The 18,931-nt window shown below is 41.2% G+C and overlaps 2 protein-coding genes across 3 annotated transcripts in view; one reads left to right on the top strand and one right to left on the bottom strand.

The window, feature by feature from the left end:
* The first annotated feature begins 3 nt into the window (after window positions 1–3).
* LOC109542440 (translation factor GUF1 homolog, mitochondrial) lies at window positions 4–3,392 on the top strand. Its single transcript, XM_019911663.2, has 9 exons — window positions 4–343; window positions 396–723; window positions 1,027–1,245; window positions 1,688–1,956; window positions 2,014–2,253; window positions 2,308–2,555; window positions 2,610–2,842; window positions 2,894–3,106; window positions 3,195–3,392. The coding sequence occupies exons 1-9, from the start codon at window positions 273–275 to the stop codon at window positions 3,318–3,320; spliced, it is 1,947 nt and encodes a 648-aa protein (XP_019767222.2). The 5' UTR covers window positions 4–272; the 3' UTR covers window positions 3,321–3,392.
* The window catches only part of LOC109542442 (titin), a 17,745-nt gene continuing 2,144 nt past the window's right edge, over window positions 3,331–18,931 (bottom strand). The window contains exons 1-20 of one of the 2 annotated variants that reach the window (XM_048670814.1): window positions 17,437–17,795; window positions 16,439–16,696; window positions 11,836–16,376; window positions 11,506–11,778; window positions 11,230–11,452; window positions 10,998–11,174; window positions 10,772–10,943; window positions 10,388–10,710; window positions 10,087–10,241; window positions 7,415–7,543; window positions 7,202–7,360; window positions 6,730–7,149; window positions 6,507–6,676; window positions 6,307–6,457; window positions 6,075–6,252; window positions 5,891–6,015; window positions 5,742–5,834; window positions 5,501–5,686; window positions 5,280–5,447; window positions 3,331–3,954 (exon numbers count right to left, since the gene is read on the bottom strand). In XM_048670814.1, coding sequence (XP_048526771.1) covers window positions 3,493–3,954; window positions 5,280–5,447; window positions 5,501–5,686; window positions 5,742–5,834; window positions 5,891–6,015; window positions 6,075–6,252; window positions 6,307–6,457; window positions 6,507–6,676; window positions 6,730–7,149; window positions 7,202–7,360; window positions 7,415–7,543; window positions 10,087–10,241; window positions 10,388–10,710; window positions 10,772–10,943; window positions 10,998–11,174; window positions 11,230–11,452; window positions 11,506–11,778; window positions 11,836–16,376; window positions 16,439–16,696; window positions 17,437–17,605 — 8,532 coding nt within the window. In that variant the 5' untranslated portion in view covers window positions 17,606–17,795 and the 3' untranslated portion in view covers window positions 3,331–3,492. Of the gene's footprint in view, window positions 3,955–5,279; window positions 5,448–5,500; window positions 5,687–5,741; window positions 5,835–5,890; window positions 6,016–6,074; window positions 6,253–6,306; window positions 6,458–6,506; window positions 6,677–6,729; window positions 7,150–7,201; window positions 7,361–7,414; window positions 7,544–10,086; window positions 10,242–10,387; window positions 10,711–10,771; window positions 10,944–10,997; window positions 11,175–11,229; window positions 11,453–11,505; window positions 11,779–11,835; window positions 16,377–16,438; window positions 16,697–17,436; window positions 17,796–18,931 lie in introns of those variants that run through there. The other variant, XM_048670815.1, reaches the window with a different exon arrangement.

Raw genomic sequence — 18,931 nt, 5'->3', positions numbered from 1 at the left:
AACTCAAACTTCTCGAACTATGAATTAGCTCAATTTACGAACCTGTTAATACGCCAAAGTTTTTCAAGACATTTTTTTAAACTTCACCGAATTTTATTGGAAAATGCTAATCACAAAGAGAAGTCTAAAAGTGGTTTAGAGACATTTATTTTCAACCGATTCTCTTTACAACGCGTCAACTTGACGGGTTGTTAATTTTTAAAGCGAGGTTATCCGAATCTGACCTATCTATGATCCAAATGCCTCTAAACACGGAGAAAATTACTTAAAAAATGTTACTTAAACACTTGTGCCTCGTCTCCTACTCGCGATATTGTTACCGAAAGCTGAAACTGGCCAGGACGTAGGTGCGTTCAGTTAAAAACTAATCAAATTTCCATTCAATCACTCGCTAGATGTTCGGGGCTGTTTGCAAAAAGGGGCTATTCTGAGCGCAAAGAAGCCCCCGATTTTGCTCAATTCCCTGTTGAACGGATACGAAACTTCAGCATAATCGCCCATGTCGATCATGGGAAAAGTACCCTGGCTGATCGCTTATTGGAACACACTGGGGCTATTAAGCCGAACAGTGGGAACAACCAGGTGCTGGACAAGTTGCAGGTTGAAAGGGAACGAGGCATTACAGTGAAGGCTCAAACTGCTTCACTTCTCTACGAGTACAAGAATGAGCAGTATTTGCTCAATCTGATTGATACTCCGGGGCATGTGGACTTTTCCAATGAGGTTTGTTGCCCTATTTATTCTACAATTGCCTCTTAAGTTTCCAAAAGAGCAGACAGAAACCAATAGGAATAATCGAGTTGCTTTTGGGACCGCGAAAAAATATTCGAATGTTGTATCTATAATTCAGCTCCAGAAATCTCAATCTCGGGCTCGATTCTTCTACCACTTCGCGAATGTACATTCAACTATCGCCGCGTAAAATCGCGTGTCCATCGCATTATGTATTTAGGTTCTTCACTACTTTGAAGCACTAGAAGCCCTGAAACTTGAACACACATAATCCTAAATGGTTTTCTAATCCAGGTATCCAGATCCCTGTCAGCATGCCAAGGGGTGATTCTTCTGGTGGATTCCAATGACGGAGTCCAAGCTCAAACAGTGGCAAACTTCTACTTGGCCTTTGGAAGCGATTTGATCATTATTCCAGTTCTGAATAAAATCGACCTGAAAAACGCCGATCCCGATCGAGTCACTAAACAGCTGGAGAGTCTGTTTGATATGGACCCCAAAGAGGTTTTACGGGTAAATGCAGGGTGTCTGCGAAAAATCTGTATAAAATACGGCTTTTACGTGGCCAAAACCGTCTAATTTTCAGGTTTTATCAGCTCAGTATTTACTATTTAATTATTAAGAATTATTTAAGTTGCAAATCATATTGTCTTGGTCAAAGTTTCAATCTTTCTGCGGGAAATATGTAATGCCCAGACAGGAATAATGTTGTAGCCTCATGTCTTCTGAGTAGTTTGCATCTTTGATAGTCTGTTTATCTTGAGCCGATCAGGAGATACTATTCTTTTATGACCGGTTACATTTTCGCGTAAAATTTCCTAAAACTTTTCGTTTTATATGTAAATAAAATTTCTGGCAAAAGAGCTTTCCTTACTTTGGACGCGTAAAAACCGTCCACTGCCAAACAGCAGTAGGATTTTAAACAGATATTTCACAGAATTGTGATTTTTTGCAGGTTTCCGCAAAACTCGGGATAGGAATGGACTCAGTGCTCGAAGCAATAGTAACTCGGTTGCCGCCCCCAGATGTAAACCGGGAAGCCCGATTCAGGGCCTTTTTATTCGACAGCTCCTTCGACCGATACCGAGGCGTCTTATCCATGGTCTTGGTGAAGGACGGCCGCTTGAAAGTGGGGGAGAACATACAGTCCTGCCACACTAAGAAGCAGTACGAAGTCAAATCGCTGTCCCTACTAAGGCCGCAGGAAATTGAAGTGAACGAGCTGTGAGGGTTGGTTGAAAGAAACCCCAAACTCCGTTACAATTAGTAGGTTTTTTGCAGAGTCGCTGGGCAAATAGGGCTGATTGGCTGCAACATGCGCTCCAGTCAAGAGGCTCACATAGGAGACACCATTCATTTGTCCGGCCAGCAGGTTGAGGCGTTGCCCGGCTTCAGCCCAATCAAGCCAATGGTGTTTGCGGGCGTTTACCCGATGGACCAATCGCAGCAAATCAATCTGCGAAACGCTATTGAAAAGCTCACGCTCAACGATTCGGCAGTGAGCGTGGAACTTGATAACAGGTCTGATCATTATTATTATTTAAAAAATCAAGCAACCATGGTTTGTTTTGCTAGTCCGGCACTGGGACAGGGTTGGCGTTTAGGTTTTCTAGGCTTGCTTCACCTCGAGGTGTTTTCGCAACGCCTCCAGCAGGAGTACGGTACGGAAGCCATCCTAACAGCGCCTTCAGTGATCTACAAAGTCAAGTTGCAGCCGACTAAACAGACCATGAAAGACGGCAAAGATGTTATTTTCATTAATAATCCTGCCGCTTGGCCCGAGCCGCAAAGAATCCAGGAATGCTTCGAACCCATGGTGATGGGTAACTAGGCCTAGCTAAACTTAAAAGGCATTTTAATCAATGCCCATTTTATAGGCACCATAATCACGCCTGCCGCCTATTTGGGGCCGGTGATGTCCTTGTGCATAGAGCGCCGAGGGGTGCAGATAAGCGCCTCTAACATAGACAACGACAGAATTATGCTGCAATATGAATTACCTCTTTGTGAAATAGTAATTGACTTCCACGATGTGCTGAAAAACATCAGCTCGGGCTATGCCAGCTTTGATTACGAGGACAGAGGATATGCGAGCACCAATGTGGTCAAGGTACTGGGAAAAAATTAGTTTCCAGAAAAGTACAAGGTTCAACAATTTCAGATGTCAATCCTTTTAAACGGCGTCGCAATAGAAGAACTAAGCAGCATCGTTCACTTATCAAAGGCACAAACCATTGGGAAAAGCATGGCTTTGCGGCTAAAAGACATAATCCCCAGACAACTGGTTAACATAGCGATTCAGGCTTGTATAGGGAGCAAAGTGTTGGCGCGACAGGACATTAAGCCTTTTAGGAAAGATGTGACGCAGTGGCTGGTAAGAATTGCAAAACTTCTTGTTTCTCTTGCACTTAAAAACACATTATGTATAGCCGAGTAAACGTTTCCAAACACTATAATTTCAGTATGGAGGTGATGTAACGCGGCGAAAAAAGCTTCTAGCGCAACAAGCAGCGGGGAAGAAAAAAATGAGAATGATCGCCAACATATCAGTACCGCGCGATACGTTTATCGAGGTGCTGAAGAGATGAACAACTTGGCTGATTTTTTTATGAAGTGTATTAATTGCAAAACAAAATTGTATATACAGGATCATCAGTAAATTTCATGCCTCTTAAGTAACACACATAATAATCCTGCGGATGCTTGCAACATTTAAAATAAAAAATATAATTTTTAACGCCCCAGTTGAACATGGAGTTTCTAAGCAGTCACTGGCGCTGACGTTACACTAACAAGAACAACCGAATCACTGCTACTCGCATCATTTTCCACAAAAACCACATCATCCGAGTCGGTTTCGCGCAGTTCCTTCGTTTTTTTCACTTTCTTATCGCATTCCTTGCAGTTGGCGTCATCGCACGACGATCCCGAGCTGGACGATCCTGAACTGGACTCAGAGTCTGAGTCCGAGCCGTTGCTCGACTCCTCCGACTGGGCAGGCGGACGCGACACTTTTATTTCGTCGTAGCACATGGTGTTTAGGGGCAAGTTGTTTAGCTCAGTCGGCGTGTAATCTCTATAGTAATCGGTGAATTGGCCCGGCACCAACGCGATCGGATAGTGACCGATTTTCGGCGCTGGCAGAACCTTCATTTTCGACTTTGGGTAGTGAATCGACCAGTTTTGCAGGTCCATGTGTGCTCTTCTTTGCTCTCTCCTTGCCTTTGGTAAATTTACAAATACTCAAATAATAGTATAGAGGATATAATGTGCGAGGTATTTATAATATTGTTTTCTTCTAAACCGGATAATTGCCTTAATTAAATTTTGAAGTTTCTATTAATTTTCTGAAGTCTCGCAATATTTGCATGCTAACCCAAACTGCCGCAAAATAATTTATCGATCTCCAGAAAATTGAAAATAGTTCTACGAAAAATATCTGGGAGAGCGAAAAATTAGTGGATCTTAAAGTGACCGTGATTCAGAAGTGGAAACGGATGGAATCTCGCCTGAACTTAGACAAGTGGGCAAAATAAAAATAAGGGAAAATTGACACATATTTCATTATTTCCCTAGGAACTTATTTTTATTATTATTATTATTGTTGACCTAGGGAGGGAAATATGACTCCTCCCTAAGGAAATGCAGTAAAAGCAAAAAAAGATTAGTAGTTAAAAAAGATTATATTCTTATCCTTCCTGGTTCTCAGTCAAAGTGTAAAGTAAATTTTTTTAATATCGTTTATTTCATTACGTTTCGGCGAGACAACAGTGCCATCATCAGATTTAAAATTTACACAAACTACAAACACCAATTCACCAGTCAAAACATGTTGTATAAAAACTTTAATTTATAAAGCGTTAAAACATTCATCAGTTCTTAAGGGAAAAAATTCCTCGTTTTGGGAGAGCAAAACATTTGAAAAACTTACCTCATAATTGGTAAATATTAACGTTCTTTTATGTCTTTGCCTTCTTGAAACCTTAAATTTGTCTAAATTATTTTCTACATTTGCGAGAGTGGTACGTATGTATTGAGATAAGCAGAAATAGTTTTAATTTTTCACTAGTGTACTGGGTGTTCTATACTTATGGCTTTATTAGGGTTTGGTAAATGTTGCTAAGGTTTTCGATATCTGATCTGAAATTTACTGCTTTTGCATGTTTTCTATTTGCTTATCTCAATACCATTCTCGCAAATGTAGAAAATAATTCAGACAAATTTAAGGTTTCAAGAAGGCAAATACTTAAAAGAACGTTTCAACTTTTTATAAATTATAGCTTTTATACATGTTTTAATTGTGAATTGGTGTTTATAGTTTGAGTAAATTTTAAATTTGATGAAGGCGCTGTTGTCTCGCCGAAACGTAATGAAATAAACGATATTCAAAATTTTTACTTTTACTTCACACTTTGACTGAGACCCAGGAATGATAAGAATATAATAACAAGTACACGCAGTCAGGAAAATGAATCAGTTAAAAAAGATTCTTACTTATCGACTAGGCATTTAGAGAATGTCACAAAAATCTAAAGTAATCAGCTTACCTTGTTAAACTGAGAATTCCATGCGGCGGCCGATTGAACGGCCTGTTCTAGAATATCCAGCTTATCAAAGCCAGGCTTCAGCGTGAATTGATTCAAAGCCTTTTGCTTGTTGGCCAACTCTCTGGCTTGTTTCTCTCGCTGAGCCTTGCAATAATCCTCGTACTTGTCCTGTAAATTGAACGGCTTGTACCTGAAATTGTGCGATTTATGGCAAAGCCCACCTGAAAATCTGCATACATTATATCCAGTATATCTTGAGCGGCCACCGCCGTTAGGCCCAGATCGCACTGTCCTTCTGTCACTTGGCCGCTTTCCTTCAAGTAGTCCCGTTCCTGGATGTCCACGGCACGTCTGGTCATGTTCGGGTATTTCCGTTTGAAGGATTTTATTCCCAAATACTGCGTCACCTGGGAAAAGAACGACTTACCAAACACTCCTTCACACCGGAAACCGGAAACTTACTTGCTCTTGGATCATGAACGGACCTTGTCCGTTCCACGAGTACTCCGCCAGCTGATCGGCAGAGTAAGCGGCGGATTCGAGATCCTGAAATACCTGGAAAACAGCTGGAATAAGGGCGCACTAAACAGGATTTGGGGCTTGGATGGTACCTCCATTTTGGGCGCTTTGGAGCTTCGCGATTTGCCCCCTTCAGTCCCGATGCTTCCTTGAGAGTCTTCCACCATAATATCTGCAGGCTGCGCGCTCTGTTTAGCCGGAGTTTGTGATCTCGAGCCTGAAAACAACCGACACGCTCAACTCCGAAAAACTAACACCATCACACCGTTCATCCACCTCTAAAGTCCGCACTCATCCTAGTTTCTTCATCCACCATTACAACATCTTCCCGTGCAAGCGATCGCCTTATTTTGGCGGGAGATTCTTCAGGAGCATCCACTACCATCGGTTCCGAAAAGAGCAACTTCTGCGGCGACTTGTTGGTGGTAAAATGCCCTTCAAGATTCTTCAAAGGCTGCAATTTTCTCAAAGTGAGGGCCAAATCAGTAGTGGCTGAAGCGAGTTTTACCTCTTTCTCCGCTTTGTCTTCAATGGAAGCGGGTTGATTCGCCGGCTTAGTCGGCGACTCTACCACGTGACTTTTCACAGTTCCTGCTGATTCTGGCAGAGGGGCATCGATTAGAGATATTTGCGGCTTGGGCACACCGTACCGTCCATATCTGGAACAAAAATGTAGTTGTGGCCTTCCCAACATCTAGGCGAGCTTACCTTTTAGTGGCTCGTGCTTTCTCAGTGGCAACTCTTTCCGCTTCTTCTGCAGCTTTTCTTGCTTCGCGTTGCTGCGCTGCTTGCTCCTGTCTTTTCCGCTTCAGTTCGGCGGCCCGTGCTAGTTTCTCCATTCGCTTGGCGCGGCATTTCTTGATGGCTTCTTGCTTTTTCTGAGATTAAATTGGATTAGAGCCGCAAAGCATGGCTGCAGCATTAATTATACCTGCAAAACATGCTCGCGTTGCCGCTCAGATTCACTATCGTCTCCAAGTTCAATAGTCTCCCCGTCTTGTCCTAGATCTTCATCGTCCTCTTCATCAAGAGCGGTTTCTTTTTTGGAGTTGCTGTCAATACTCAGTCGTTCTTCAGGCTTTACGACACCCACTTCAACCGGTTCCTCGATTGGTATTTCTGCAGTTGTTGGCACACTTTTGCTCTTAGTAATGGTAATATCTGGGTAGTTTTTGCTGTTTAATTCCACAAATTTTTCCTGCTCTGTTAAGGGTTGTTTATAGGGAGCCGGTGGTGGAATGGCAGTTGTATCAGGTGAAAGTGTTGGTTGGGAGCTGCTTGGAGCGGCGTCTGCCGGAGTGAAATCCTCCGATTTTCTTTGAAGCTGCGCCTTTTGCCTCCGTGTGGTTACCTGTGGGAAATCGGGAAAATTATGGCGGATGAAAATGGTGGGTGGAACCTGCCTCTAGCTTCCTAGTGGGGGTTTTGTCATCCTTCTTCTTCTTGGATGCGTGGTCTTCGGAGTCTTCACACTTTCTTTTCAGCGATTCTTCAAAACTGTGTTCCTGGGTGGCTTCTGCAGTTTTTGCATCTACATCTGTGTTTTCCTCCTGACTGCTTCCCTGCAAAGTTGGCTAGTTAGTTGAAAGACTGTGCACTTAATAAAACACACCCACCTCTTTCCCGACTGATTCTCGGGCGCCTTTTGGGGATTGCTTTGCCTTTGCTTCCGTATCCTGATTCAGGATTTCCTTTTCCGAAGATTTGCGCCCGAATTTCAATTTCGCTTTGGCCCCTTTCTCCGCCTGCAAGACAAAAAACCGTTTTAGTCAGTTAAGAGCTTTTCACAAACATGAGTGGAATGTTCCTAATATTAATAACTGATGAATTAACAACGTTTCACTTTTTCTGCCTCTACCTCAGAACGAAATGCAAGGAGCCTGATGGTCCGCTCATATTTGTTCCAAACTCTTAAATGAGAGCCGCTCTCTAATATTCAATCGCTAGGGAAAGAACATGGTACGGACTCCCTGGGGAAAAGAATCCGTGCCATGTTCTCAACTTACTTTGTGGATGATTATTAGGTAGATGACGAGTTATTTACTAAAGTGTACAAAGTGTTTTCAAGTTCCGCATTCATACAGCATCGTGTCTTCTTTTTTAAGTTGGGAATGTTAATTATTACCCACACATCGAGTTCAATGAGTCACAGTAATTAAATGCAATTTGCGACTTATTTACGTGCTACTGAAATAACACACTTACTGGAAATTAAGCGGTGTTATCACGAAGAAAGTAAACAATTCCCAGACAGTTATATAAATTCCGTGCGCTTGAAACATGCACTTGAAAACTCGTTTTCTCAATATCTCGTCATGTTTATGTTTGTAATCAAGCCCGCTTGTTGGGTAATATCTATTTATACGCATAAAATTACTCAATTTACTATCTTAAAAACATGTTTCTTTAGCTGGCTGCTGCCGGTAGAGCGAAAGGTCAATCCACCTTCCATTGAAAAAAAATCATTGTGTTGAATTAATGCAAAGTAAATATTTATCCAACTACGCCTATGGCACGACAAAATTGTGATTTTTTTTAAAAACTTTTGTACATTGTTGCACTTTAGGTAAATAAACACATACATAAATACCTGAGTGACTTACAACAACGAATTGACCACATTCATCTACCAGATGAGATCAAATAGTCGCAACAAATTCGAATTTCCTTGATATCGAGAAAATGACGCACAAGTACTGGCTGGGGGACTACAATGCCGGTTTATTTCGATGTCGACTTCCACGTTTCAAGTTTATTTTCAGGCGATATTCGAATTGGTACATCGTGGTGCGGCCGATCGCAATTAAAATGGATTAAGTGAAAATAGGATTATTTTTATGTAGAAATATGAGCGCCATGATCAGTTCAATTGCTTCAAACAACGTAATTTTTGTTGTTGATTAGTGTACAGGCGGAGCACCTAGGAGTGTTTTAGGCGTAAAAATGTCCATCAGCAAACAAAGCTAGTTAATGAAAAACCAGCAATAAACAGTTAAATAAAAAATAATTCTCCGGTTGAAAATCTTCATAAATACTTCGAAAATCGAGTAAAACCAAACTAAAACATTCTCATATGGCCCAGCGGGGGAATTATTAGCGTCGTTATTTTTAGCTCAGATATGAAGTGAAGTGTAAATGTGTGTTCCGCGTATGACGTCCATTTAAACATATCATCAAGCATCTTGCACTGATTCTCCAAGGTGCGCTCATACAAAACTGTATCAACTTAAACCAGTCGACCTTCGGCAATTGTGTGTTATTTTGGCATGGAAAGTCACGGTTTATTCGGAAATAACAACATTTATTTAGCCTTTTTGTTTTGATATCAAGTAGAAAAATACGAACTATCAAACAAACTTATTATACGAGACTTGCCTTATTCAACATATAACAGAAATAAATTTAGCCGATAAACAGTAGGAGAACAAACCCGGTTCTAGGCAGTAATCTATCTAAATTAGACATGTATTCGTATATATATATGTATATATAAATATAATAATAGCCCTTAACATCACTTTCAAGCCAAGATCGCGAGTTTACAACGAACTGTAGTTATTTGGATTGAAATAAATTGAATCAATAACTCTAATAGCAATAACACTATCTTTAAAGGGCTGCGCTTCTTGAAAGCAATGTTAATTTGAAAAAAGGACTTCCATCCAAGCTCAACAGTATAGAATTTAATGTGCCGCTCATCAAACATCTATAAAATACAACAAAAGAAATAATATTGGGCAACTACGTTTTGAGAAAATTTCCACTACGGATTCTTCGAAGCATACACCCAATATAAATAATACATATCTGCTCATATGAGCAGATTCTTAGTGGCCTATTTACAATGGATTGTTTTATACAGGATGAAACGATGAATATATTGCGAAGTAAACCGATTTTAAACTGCCAATAAGACTCCAATAAAACTTAAAACAGTAACGGCCGACTATTCACGACGAATCCGATCTCCTGCGACTTTTTTTCTTTTTCCTTTTACTCTTATTTTTAACCTGGGGGAGAGAGAAAACACCCAGTCAATTCCTTCTCCTATATTTCTACCTCTGTGTCATTGATTTGAGAATATCTACTTTCCGACATTTACTATCTACTAACAATTTAGTCGGAGTGTTTTTGTCCAAATGTGCATATGAACCCAAAAAATCTAATCAGTTATAAACATGTTAAGAGATTCGGCGGAAGAAGATATTAAATTATTCAAGAATTTTCTCAAAACAAGCACAGGGTCGGAGACAAACGACACAATCGCCAAAAAAAATCAAAAACTCACCTTGTCAGGTTTAGCTGGAACTTCCGCAGTGATTTCGACGGAAACTTGGGAAACTGGAGTTTGTGGTCCACGATCTCCCATGTTCACTTTGCTTCCGCGCCCTCGACCTCGGGGTTTCCTCGGCTTGATTCCCAATGTAGCCATCACATTCTGACCTGCAAACAACCCAAAAAACCTGCTAAATGCACCTGAAGAATTTAATTAAAAATCTTTACCCTACTCTTCACTACTGCTAGAATTCAGCAGAAATAGACACTCTAGCAACCAGCATAAAACGCTCAGACAAAAACAAACAATTTACCTCTACAACTGCGTTTCGGCCGGCCTCCTGAAGATGTAGGCTCCACAATCATGGATTCACTTCCCACAGGAGTTAAAGGATCTGAAGAGGGAGTGGTTTGAGGAGTAATTGGCGAAGAAATCGTTGCGTCAGAATCTTCTCGAAACTTCAGGGGCACTTTTCTGGGTCGTCCCCTTTTCTTAGGGCCCGGAGTAACTGTGGGAGTGGCAATGCCGACAGTTACAACTGAAGGAGCCTCTATGTGGGTGGTTTGCGCGGCCAGAGCCGCAATCTTCGAAATGTCTGGCGTCTCGGAATGCAGGGAGTTTTTACTGACTTGCGATCTGCAAGTTGTCACTTAGTAGCATATATTTATTTATATTTTTGATATTGAAAGTTGTTTACCTGTCTTCGCTGATTCCAGCCAATGGATATGGAATTTTCGGGTCCAGTTTGTCTACAGCGCAGCTTTCGGCCAAGTTATCCGGAGTTAAAGCACTGCGCAGTCTTTTGGATTTTTCTGGAAGTTTGTCCTCTATTGGCCGCTTGTGTGAATTTTCTTCAGCTTCTTTTTTAGCTAATAACCAGATATTGTAAACCCCATTTTATCTGCTCAGTGTTTATTAGTTACCTGCGCTACTCAAGTATCCACTGTCTTTCCGCTGTCTTTTACTACCATCTTCCTTTTCCTGGACAATGTGCGTATGTCCGCCAGTAGTGGAAAACTTCAATTTTATACCCACCTTTTCCCCCTTGTCTTCGTCTGGATGCTCGCGCTTCTTTGACTCTTTGTTTAATGGCAGATTTCCTGCAAAAACCACATTTTTTGTCGAGCCACTTTAGAAATCGCCATCCAATCTCACCTTTGTTAATCTTCAACACGATTCGCTCTTTAACTTCCTCATCGTCATCCGGCTCGATGTCTGGAGGTTTCACCAGGGGTTTAATGGAAATTTTAGGGCTGCCTTCTTCGCGATCGACTTCGTTGCTAAAATCGCCGTCATCGTGCTTTCGCACTGGCCTAATCTTAATCTTGGGAGTAGTTTGAATAGATTGGTGCGCTGAATCGTGCTCGGCTGGTTTCACCTGGAAAAGTCCAACTTAAAAAAGGAGCAGCGTTAAGTAGTAGAGAAACATACCAAAGGCTTTATTGTTATTTTAGGGCTAGATCTCTCAGGTTCGTTGTCCAGGTCAGTTTCTTCCAAAGGCCTTTTCAAAGCTCGAATCGTCAACTTTGGTGTGCAGACTGGTAGCTCTTCTTTAGCCAATCCTTCTACTGGTTTTGGTATTGGCTTGATAATCAACTTTGGTGTTGACGGGCGGAGATCTTCTTTTTCTTCCACCGGTCTAGGAATTGGTTTTATGGTGATTTTCAGATTGTGGTTCTTCAGCTGATCTGCATCCTTTACAGCCTAGAGGGATTAAAAAAAAGTGAGTTAAAACTTTTTTGGTGAAGAAATTGGTTTTACCTTAGGGCTGTGTTTCCTTGATGCGTCGTCAGGTTTAATCACAGGTTTGATGGTGATCTTCAAAGGGCTGAGAACGTCAAGTTTAGCTTCTGCAGGTTTAGTAACTGGTTTTATTGTGATCCTCGGACTGCTACATCGAGTGCTAGTTGGCGAACATACTTTGGCGCTGCGAGTAGTCATTTTTGGACTATGCTGCTGTTCAACCTGTTGCAATTTGGGTTTTATGATCAATTTTGGAATCGGTTCCTCTTGGGTCTGAGAAAGCATGTCCTGCTCTTCTTCAGGATTATACAGCTTAAGAATTGAATGCATTTTATCTGACTGCTTGGTAATGGTCATTTTCAAGCTACCCTTGCTTGCGTCCGCTTCTGAAGTGGTGCTGACTTCTTCATCTGGCACTTTCAGTGGCTTAATGGTGATCTTGGGGCTATACACTTTTTCCTTCTTCTCCACTTCCTCTACGTTGATGGTGAGCGGTTCGCTGATTTTAGTCGAACGCTTTGAGCGATTTCTGGGAGGTTTTTCTTCAACCAACTGCCTCACTGCAGGAGAATCCATCGCGGAGTCAGCCGCTAGAATGTTCTTTTCGTTTAGTGTCATTGAAGGAATTTCAGCCGCAACCTGCTCTTCGATGTCGGTGCTTTTGTGAAGTGGTTTGTCTTCACAGTGTACTGCATCTTCGGAGGGTTCATCTACAACCGCCGGAATTACCACTGGATCGTGCAGGATTTGCACCGGACCTGGAGTAGGGACTTCAGGGTCTTTGTCAGTTTCAGTGTTCTTTTCAGGTATTTCAACTGCCGGATTCGGTGATTTGGAGGTGGACGAAGCCACACAAGATTGCTCAATGTTTGCCAACAAAGGCGTTTCGTCTTTGACAGCAGCCCCTGCAGATGAAACGTCCTCATTCTCCTTGACAATTTCTGGGGCATTACTGGATCCTTCTGGAATGTTATCTTCATAGGCCTGGGAATTATCGTCAATTGTACTTGGATCTGGATCGTCTGTATTAACCGGAGTGGCAGTAGAAGCGATGGGAGTATTGTTTTCTGCGATTTCCTCAAGTTTTACAGTGCTCTGTTGTAACGAGGTATTGCTGTCAACCACTGCGGTTGCACATGCAGCGTCTTCGCCGGTTTTGTTATTTCCCGCAATTTCTTCTATATTAGTGTCCTCTGCAATGAATTCTGCGGGCAAATTAGAGATTTCTTGCACATCTTGCTCGTCTTGAGCACTGTTATCCATGGTCATCACATTTTCCACCATGAAGCTATCGTAAGTGTCTTGAGAGCTATCAGTAATGCTTGCAACCGCCATTCTGATGGCTTCCATTTCCCTAATTTCATTTTCGCTTAACCGTCGATGCTCTCTGGTGTCAGTAACAGATTCGTTCTGTAATGACGCCACTGCTAAAAGAGTCTCCAAATTCGATGCAGCGTTTATGGATTCTACATCAGGCTGAGCTTCGGCTGGCGCATTTTCTTCGATCGGAATGTTTTCTTCTATAGGCATTTCTGGGTCGGAAAATTGCTCAACTTCAGTAGCGATTTTAATTAAATTGGCGTCTTCATCTAATGCTGGCAAATCCTGCAGGGGTTTATCGCTAGTTGGCCCATTGCAGTCCGAGTCAGATGATTCTTCACTCAAACAAACCACTTTTTCTAAGTCCTGTTCCACAGTTTTCCTTCTGATCATTATTTCGGGTTTAGTTTTCGCTGATTCAAGCAGATTTTGCGCATTTTTCTGCAGAGTTACATACTCATGTTCCACTGGCTTAGTGGTGTCTTCGATTTTATCACTCACAGTTTTATCAGCAACCGACAATTCTTCAGTCTTCACGATAGTCGCTTCGTCCGCAATCACATTGTCTGATGGGGGTTCTTCAGCATGTTCGTCCTGTGATTCCAAAATTGCTGTACTTTCCGTCTTTACCACTTCCTTCACTTTCGCCGCTGTTAATGTCTCTTCCACAGAGTCGACTTTTTTCGCCACTTGAGAGTTTCCCTCTGTTGAAACAGTTACTTTTGATAGCATAAAATCTGGTAATTGTTCACAAGAGTCATCAGTTTTAGCCACAGCATCTCCTTCAGAGACAACTGAATTAGTTATTTCCTCATCTAAGGACAGTTTCTGATCAGAACTAGCCACTTCGCGCTCCACCTGAATTTCCTCTAAATGCTCCTGAGCAATTTGCTCATTCGTGATCTCAACAATACCATCTTCTCGATCAACTTTCGGCTCTTGAACTACTGGATTTTCATCTTCTGGCTCTTCCACTACTGCAGGAATTTCCACGATTTCAGTGTTTTCAAAATCATCAGTCACTTCCTCGATCTCAATATTTTCCTTCATTGAAATTGCCGATGTCTGCAAAGCTTCACATCCATTTTGAGGCTGATTGATAACCCTATCTTGGATTACTGTACCATCTTTGCTTTCTTCAGCTTCCTGGGTAATACATTCAAGTGCCTCTGTTGGCTCAATTGCAGGTTTTTCTTCCGGACCCTTTGCACTGTCTATCGCAGCTTCTTCTACAAAACTTGCCACTTCTTTTGATCCCAGCACATCTTCTGCAATTTGTACCAGATTTTCTGTGGACTGAATTTCTTCTTCCTTTGGTTGTATTTGATTTTCTTCGGCTTGTAACGAATCTTCCGTCCGATCCAACACAGTCTCAATGGACTGTGCCTCATCTTTATTTGCATGTTTCAAGTCAACGACTTGGCCATCGCTTTCTGGCTGGACAATGTCAGAAGGCTTTTGATCTGTATCTTGGATAGTTGTTGGCAATTCATCCACAACTGGATCTGTTTGAGGTTGGGCAATGTCTGTGAGTTCTTCTGCGGAAACCATTTCAATATCGGATGGAAGTTCGATAGCTTCTTTGGGTTCTTTTGCAGAAAATATTTGGACATCTGTTGGAGGTTTAATAGTTTCTTTGGGCTCTTCTGCAGAAACCATTTCGATATCTGATGGAAGTTCTATAGTTTCTTTGGGTTCTTTTGCAGAAAATATTTGGACATCTGTTGGAGGTTCAAGAGTTTCTTTGGGCTCTTCTGCAGAAACCATTTCGATATCTGATGGAAGTTCGATAGTTTCTTTGGATTCTTTTGCAGAAGATATTTGGACATCTGTTGGAGGTTCGATAGTTTCTTTGGGCTCTTCTGCAGAAACCAGTGCGATAGTTTCTTTGGGTTCTGTTGCAGAAGATATTTGGACCTCTGTTGAAGGTTCGATAGTTTCTTTGGGCTCTTCTGCAGAAACCAGTTCGATAGTTTCTTTGGGTTCTTTTGAAGAAGATATTTGAACATCTGTTGGAAGTTTGATAGTTTCTTTAGGTTCTTCTGCAGAAACCAGTTCAATATCTGATGGAAGTTCGATAGTTTCTTTGGGTTCCTTTGCAGAAGATATTTGAACATCTGTTGGAAGTTCGATAGTTTCTTTGGGTTCTTCTGCAGAAACCAGTTCAATATCTGATGGAAGTTCGATAGTTTCTTTGGGTTCTTTTGCAGAAGATATTTGGATATCTGTTGTAGGTTTGCTGCTTTCTTCGGGCTCTTCTGCAGAAACCATTTCGATATCTGTTGGAAGTTCGATAGTTTCTTTTGCATAAGACATTTCGATATCTGCTTGAATTTCTGGAGTTTCTTTCAATTTATCTGTAGAAGTCATTTCGATATTTAGAGTTGGAATGGCTACTTCAATGGTAAGTTCTTCTTTGTCGGGTTTTGAAGTCTCTTCACTTGCTATGGCCTCGTCGTCAATCTGCATAGGTTCTTCTACGTGTAATAATAATGCATCTACTTTCGAATGCTCTGTTTCTGAAACGGTTGGCGCCGATATTTCTTGCTGGTTTTCTTCTGTAATTTCCTGGTTTGGTACTTGCAAATCTTTCACTTCCTCGACAACAATTTTTGTTTCAACGGGTTCAGCATCGTGCGGATTTATTTGCCCCGTTTTGGCATCTTTTGGAATTTCTTCATCCTGCTGTCCTGAATTGAAATTGTTCGGTTCTTCTTGGGCGCTTATGGAGATGGTCAATGCGCTTGATATTTCAGCTGTGATGTTTTCTTCTTTATCCTCAGTTTGGGTAGGATCTTCTTCTGCTATGGGAATCTCTTGTTCAGTGCTCTGCAATAGGGGGGAATGGCTGGAAGACACAACAACAGCCCCTTCTTTGTGGTCTTTTGTGCTTGAAAGATCAGATTCTCCCATTTGCGCTTCTGGCGCTTCAATAGATTCATCTGCTTCTCCTTGTGGAACTTCTGGAGTACTTTCAGGTGTTGCATCTTGTTGTGTATTTTGTTCGCCAACTTCATAGTCCTGATTGGCAGTATTTTCTAAATCCACAGCAGGAATGCTGCTGACTTGTGGGGAATCCTTAATTGGTTCTTCAGCCATTTGCAGAGGTTGTTCGCCCTCGTCTTGAACAACATCATTTTGTTCCTTCAGTTTTTCTTCAATGGATTTTTCCGAAGAAACCGTCGTGTCTACTTTATCAGTAGCATTTTGACTGATTTCTTCTTGAATAGCGGAAGCCCCTACACAAATAATGAACAAAGATTATTTCAAACGAATGGAAACTAACGAGTTGATTCCTCACCGCTTTTGGGAGAATTTTTCGGGACATTAAAGTCATCGGTAGACTCTCCTAGAAGGGTTTCCAAGTCGTTGACTAGATCGTCAACATTTTCCTCGATTGCTTCAGAGCGTTCGGTGGAAATCGACATTCCAAACAATTCAACATCGGTGTCGAAGCAATTAACGCCTTTATCGACATCAAAAGATAATTGATCCGCTGCAGGTTTCGACTTGGACGGATCCATTTCTGAGGATGTGCTACTGATTGGATCATCAGAAACTGTGGACGGTGATTAAAAAGATGGAATTGATTAATTTACAATGGTTAGAGAAAAACGAGTTGAGTTAAAACCATGAAATAAGTGAGGACTTTGCATAAGATTTTTCTGCGCTATCCGAATCCGGGAGATTCTAGCCACTTATTCTGAGCAGGAAAGGAGCGTTGTCAATGGATTTGGAAAGTGGATATCGTCACGTAGACCCATTGAAATAGCTAATGGATTAGTAATTGTGTTGGATGTTAAATAAATATGGTTTTAATTGATTACTTGGTTTTATTCGTCTGAAATTTAAACATAATTTGGACACAAAGGCTTTATTGCAAAGTCCTCTTAGCGTAAGGAAAATGGAAAAAGCTTCTAACTCGACACAGATTGGTTTGAATGAAAGGGGACTAAAATCCGCCAGTACACGGCAACTAAGTACTGGCGGATTTATCAAAATTGGGGTAAAAGTCGTAGAATTTGGCATTTTGAGGAAATGAGCTCGAATATTGGCATTTTGTAAGTGGAATTTTCGGGGTTTGCTTGCTGTACAGCAACAAGCGAACTTCGTATCTAGTTGAATGAGGAAGCTGTTCAAGCTTCTACTGGTAAAATCCATGCAAAAACCGAGTTAGAGCTTGAGGGAAAACATCGGACAGCCCCAAGCTTGCTTCGGTTGATTAGGGTCATTCAAGTTCAAACGCTTTTAAGTTGCAACACGTACTCAGGCCCGCTAATGGAAAATTGCCTCACTTACTCAGCTGGGTCGATTTAATGGAAGTACTGGCATCGGTCGACGAGGTCGGTAAAGTATCATTTGAATCGCTTTTTTCCTCTTCATTTGTTGACAGGAGCTGCTGTCCCATAGCCGAACTGCTTGTTGAGGTTAATTCCTTCTCGTTGTCGGCTGTTTTGTCGCCCTCCATAGCACACTGGGGCCATACAAATCGATCGAACGCAACGATACGGTCTTTGCACGATTACAAATCACTCGATTCACAATAAAAGCAGCATTTTGTTTACCGAACTTTAAAGATAACGCCAAATGCTTGCCCGAAACTGAGGAAAATCAACAATTTTTTCGCGCAGGTTATTACGCCGCCATTTACAACGTTGCCGTTAGTTTGGGTCGGTTAGTAATGGGTCCCCGTCAAATCGCAATTCGTCAAGGAAAACTCACAATTTTTTAAATATTTTCCAAAATTTAATTTTAAAAAAGCAAAAGAAATAATTACAGAGTTACAAATTAAAAAACCTATATACAAACATGGTGTCTGAAAATATGACAAATTACAGGTTTCAATTGAAGTTGTTTAGGGTCGTATATTTAAATCAAAAGTACATTTTATTGCAAACCCTTTCGTTGGGCCGAGATCGATCGAGATCGAATCAGAATCAATGGGTGGAAATCGTGGCATTCTGATGACCAATAGGAGTCAAGGATTTTAGGTTTTGCTTCCTCAGGGGTTTCCTAAGGAGCAAAGCTCTAAAATGACGGAAAGCAAAGGGATATTTTGTAAACAGGATTTCATTGTGGGCGGGGGTTCAAATAAAAGGAAACACGTTTTAATATCGACTCTTTTTATTGTTATTTAATAGCAAATTAGGAATTTGTAAAAGATTGATTAAATCGCTTTCAATCGCGCTAAAGATAATGACTTGCGCTCAGTTTTTCCAATGTGTTTCCTAAGGAGTACTGCACGGATTGGAGGAAAGCAAAAGAACTTTTGTAAACAGGATTTTATTTTTTGAACATTGGGTGTTTATTCCCGACATTCTGCTAACAAACAGAAAAGGATTATTTTACGTTTTGCTTTCCTACGCTGTTGCTTTTGCATATAGCGTTTCCTAAGGAGCAAGGCAAAAATATAAGAAGTACATTTATTTGCAGGCGTATAAGCAAAACGAAAAATACCTTTGAGAGGTTGCACAGTTTGCCACAAGAAAGCAGTTTTAGACGACAAAATTTTAGTTATTTTGTAGTTTATCAGGCCCTCACTTTTGAAGTTGTTGATGCTGATCTTAAAGATAAGCTCTTTTCTTATTGGTGCTTTTTTTTCGTGACAATCCGGCATTCGGCCAATTTTTACTCATTGAAATTCACTACTTTTCCATAAGGAGACGGCAGAGCCCCAAAAAATTTGCGAATAAAAACAGGTGTTGATAAAGAACAAGTTGTTGATTTAGAACAGAGTTGTCTCTTTCCAATGGAGTGACAAGCGCTGTTCTGTCTGGTCCAGTTTTTGCATAAT

The sequence above is a fragment of the Dendroctonus ponderosae genome, unplaced genomic scaffold (assembly GCF_020466585.1).
Source record: "Dendroctonus ponderosae isolate FM_Combo_2020 unplaced genomic scaffold, Dpon_F_20191213v2 Dpon_F_20191213_1, whole genome shotgun sequence".
NCBI lineage: Eukaryota > Metazoa > Arthropoda > Insecta > Coleoptera > Curculionidae > Dendroctonus > Dendroctonus ponderosae.
Note: the sequence above shows the minus strand (reverse complement) of the source record. Positions and strands in the feature narration are given on the sequence as shown.

Coding starts and splice junctions, on each gene's coding strand:
- LOC109542440 (XM_019911663.2), top strand. CDS start 273: ATGTTACTTAAACACTTGTGCCTCGTCTCCTACTCGCGATATTGTTAC. Junction 1,246..1,687: donor ACCCCAAAGAGGTTTTACGG/GTAAATGCAGGG, acceptor GATTTTTTGCAG/GTTTCCGCAAAACTCGGGAT. Junction 1,957..2,013: donor GAAATTGAAGTGAACGAGCT/GTGAGGGTTGGT, acceptor GGTTTTTTGCAG/AGTCGCTGGGCAAATAGGGC.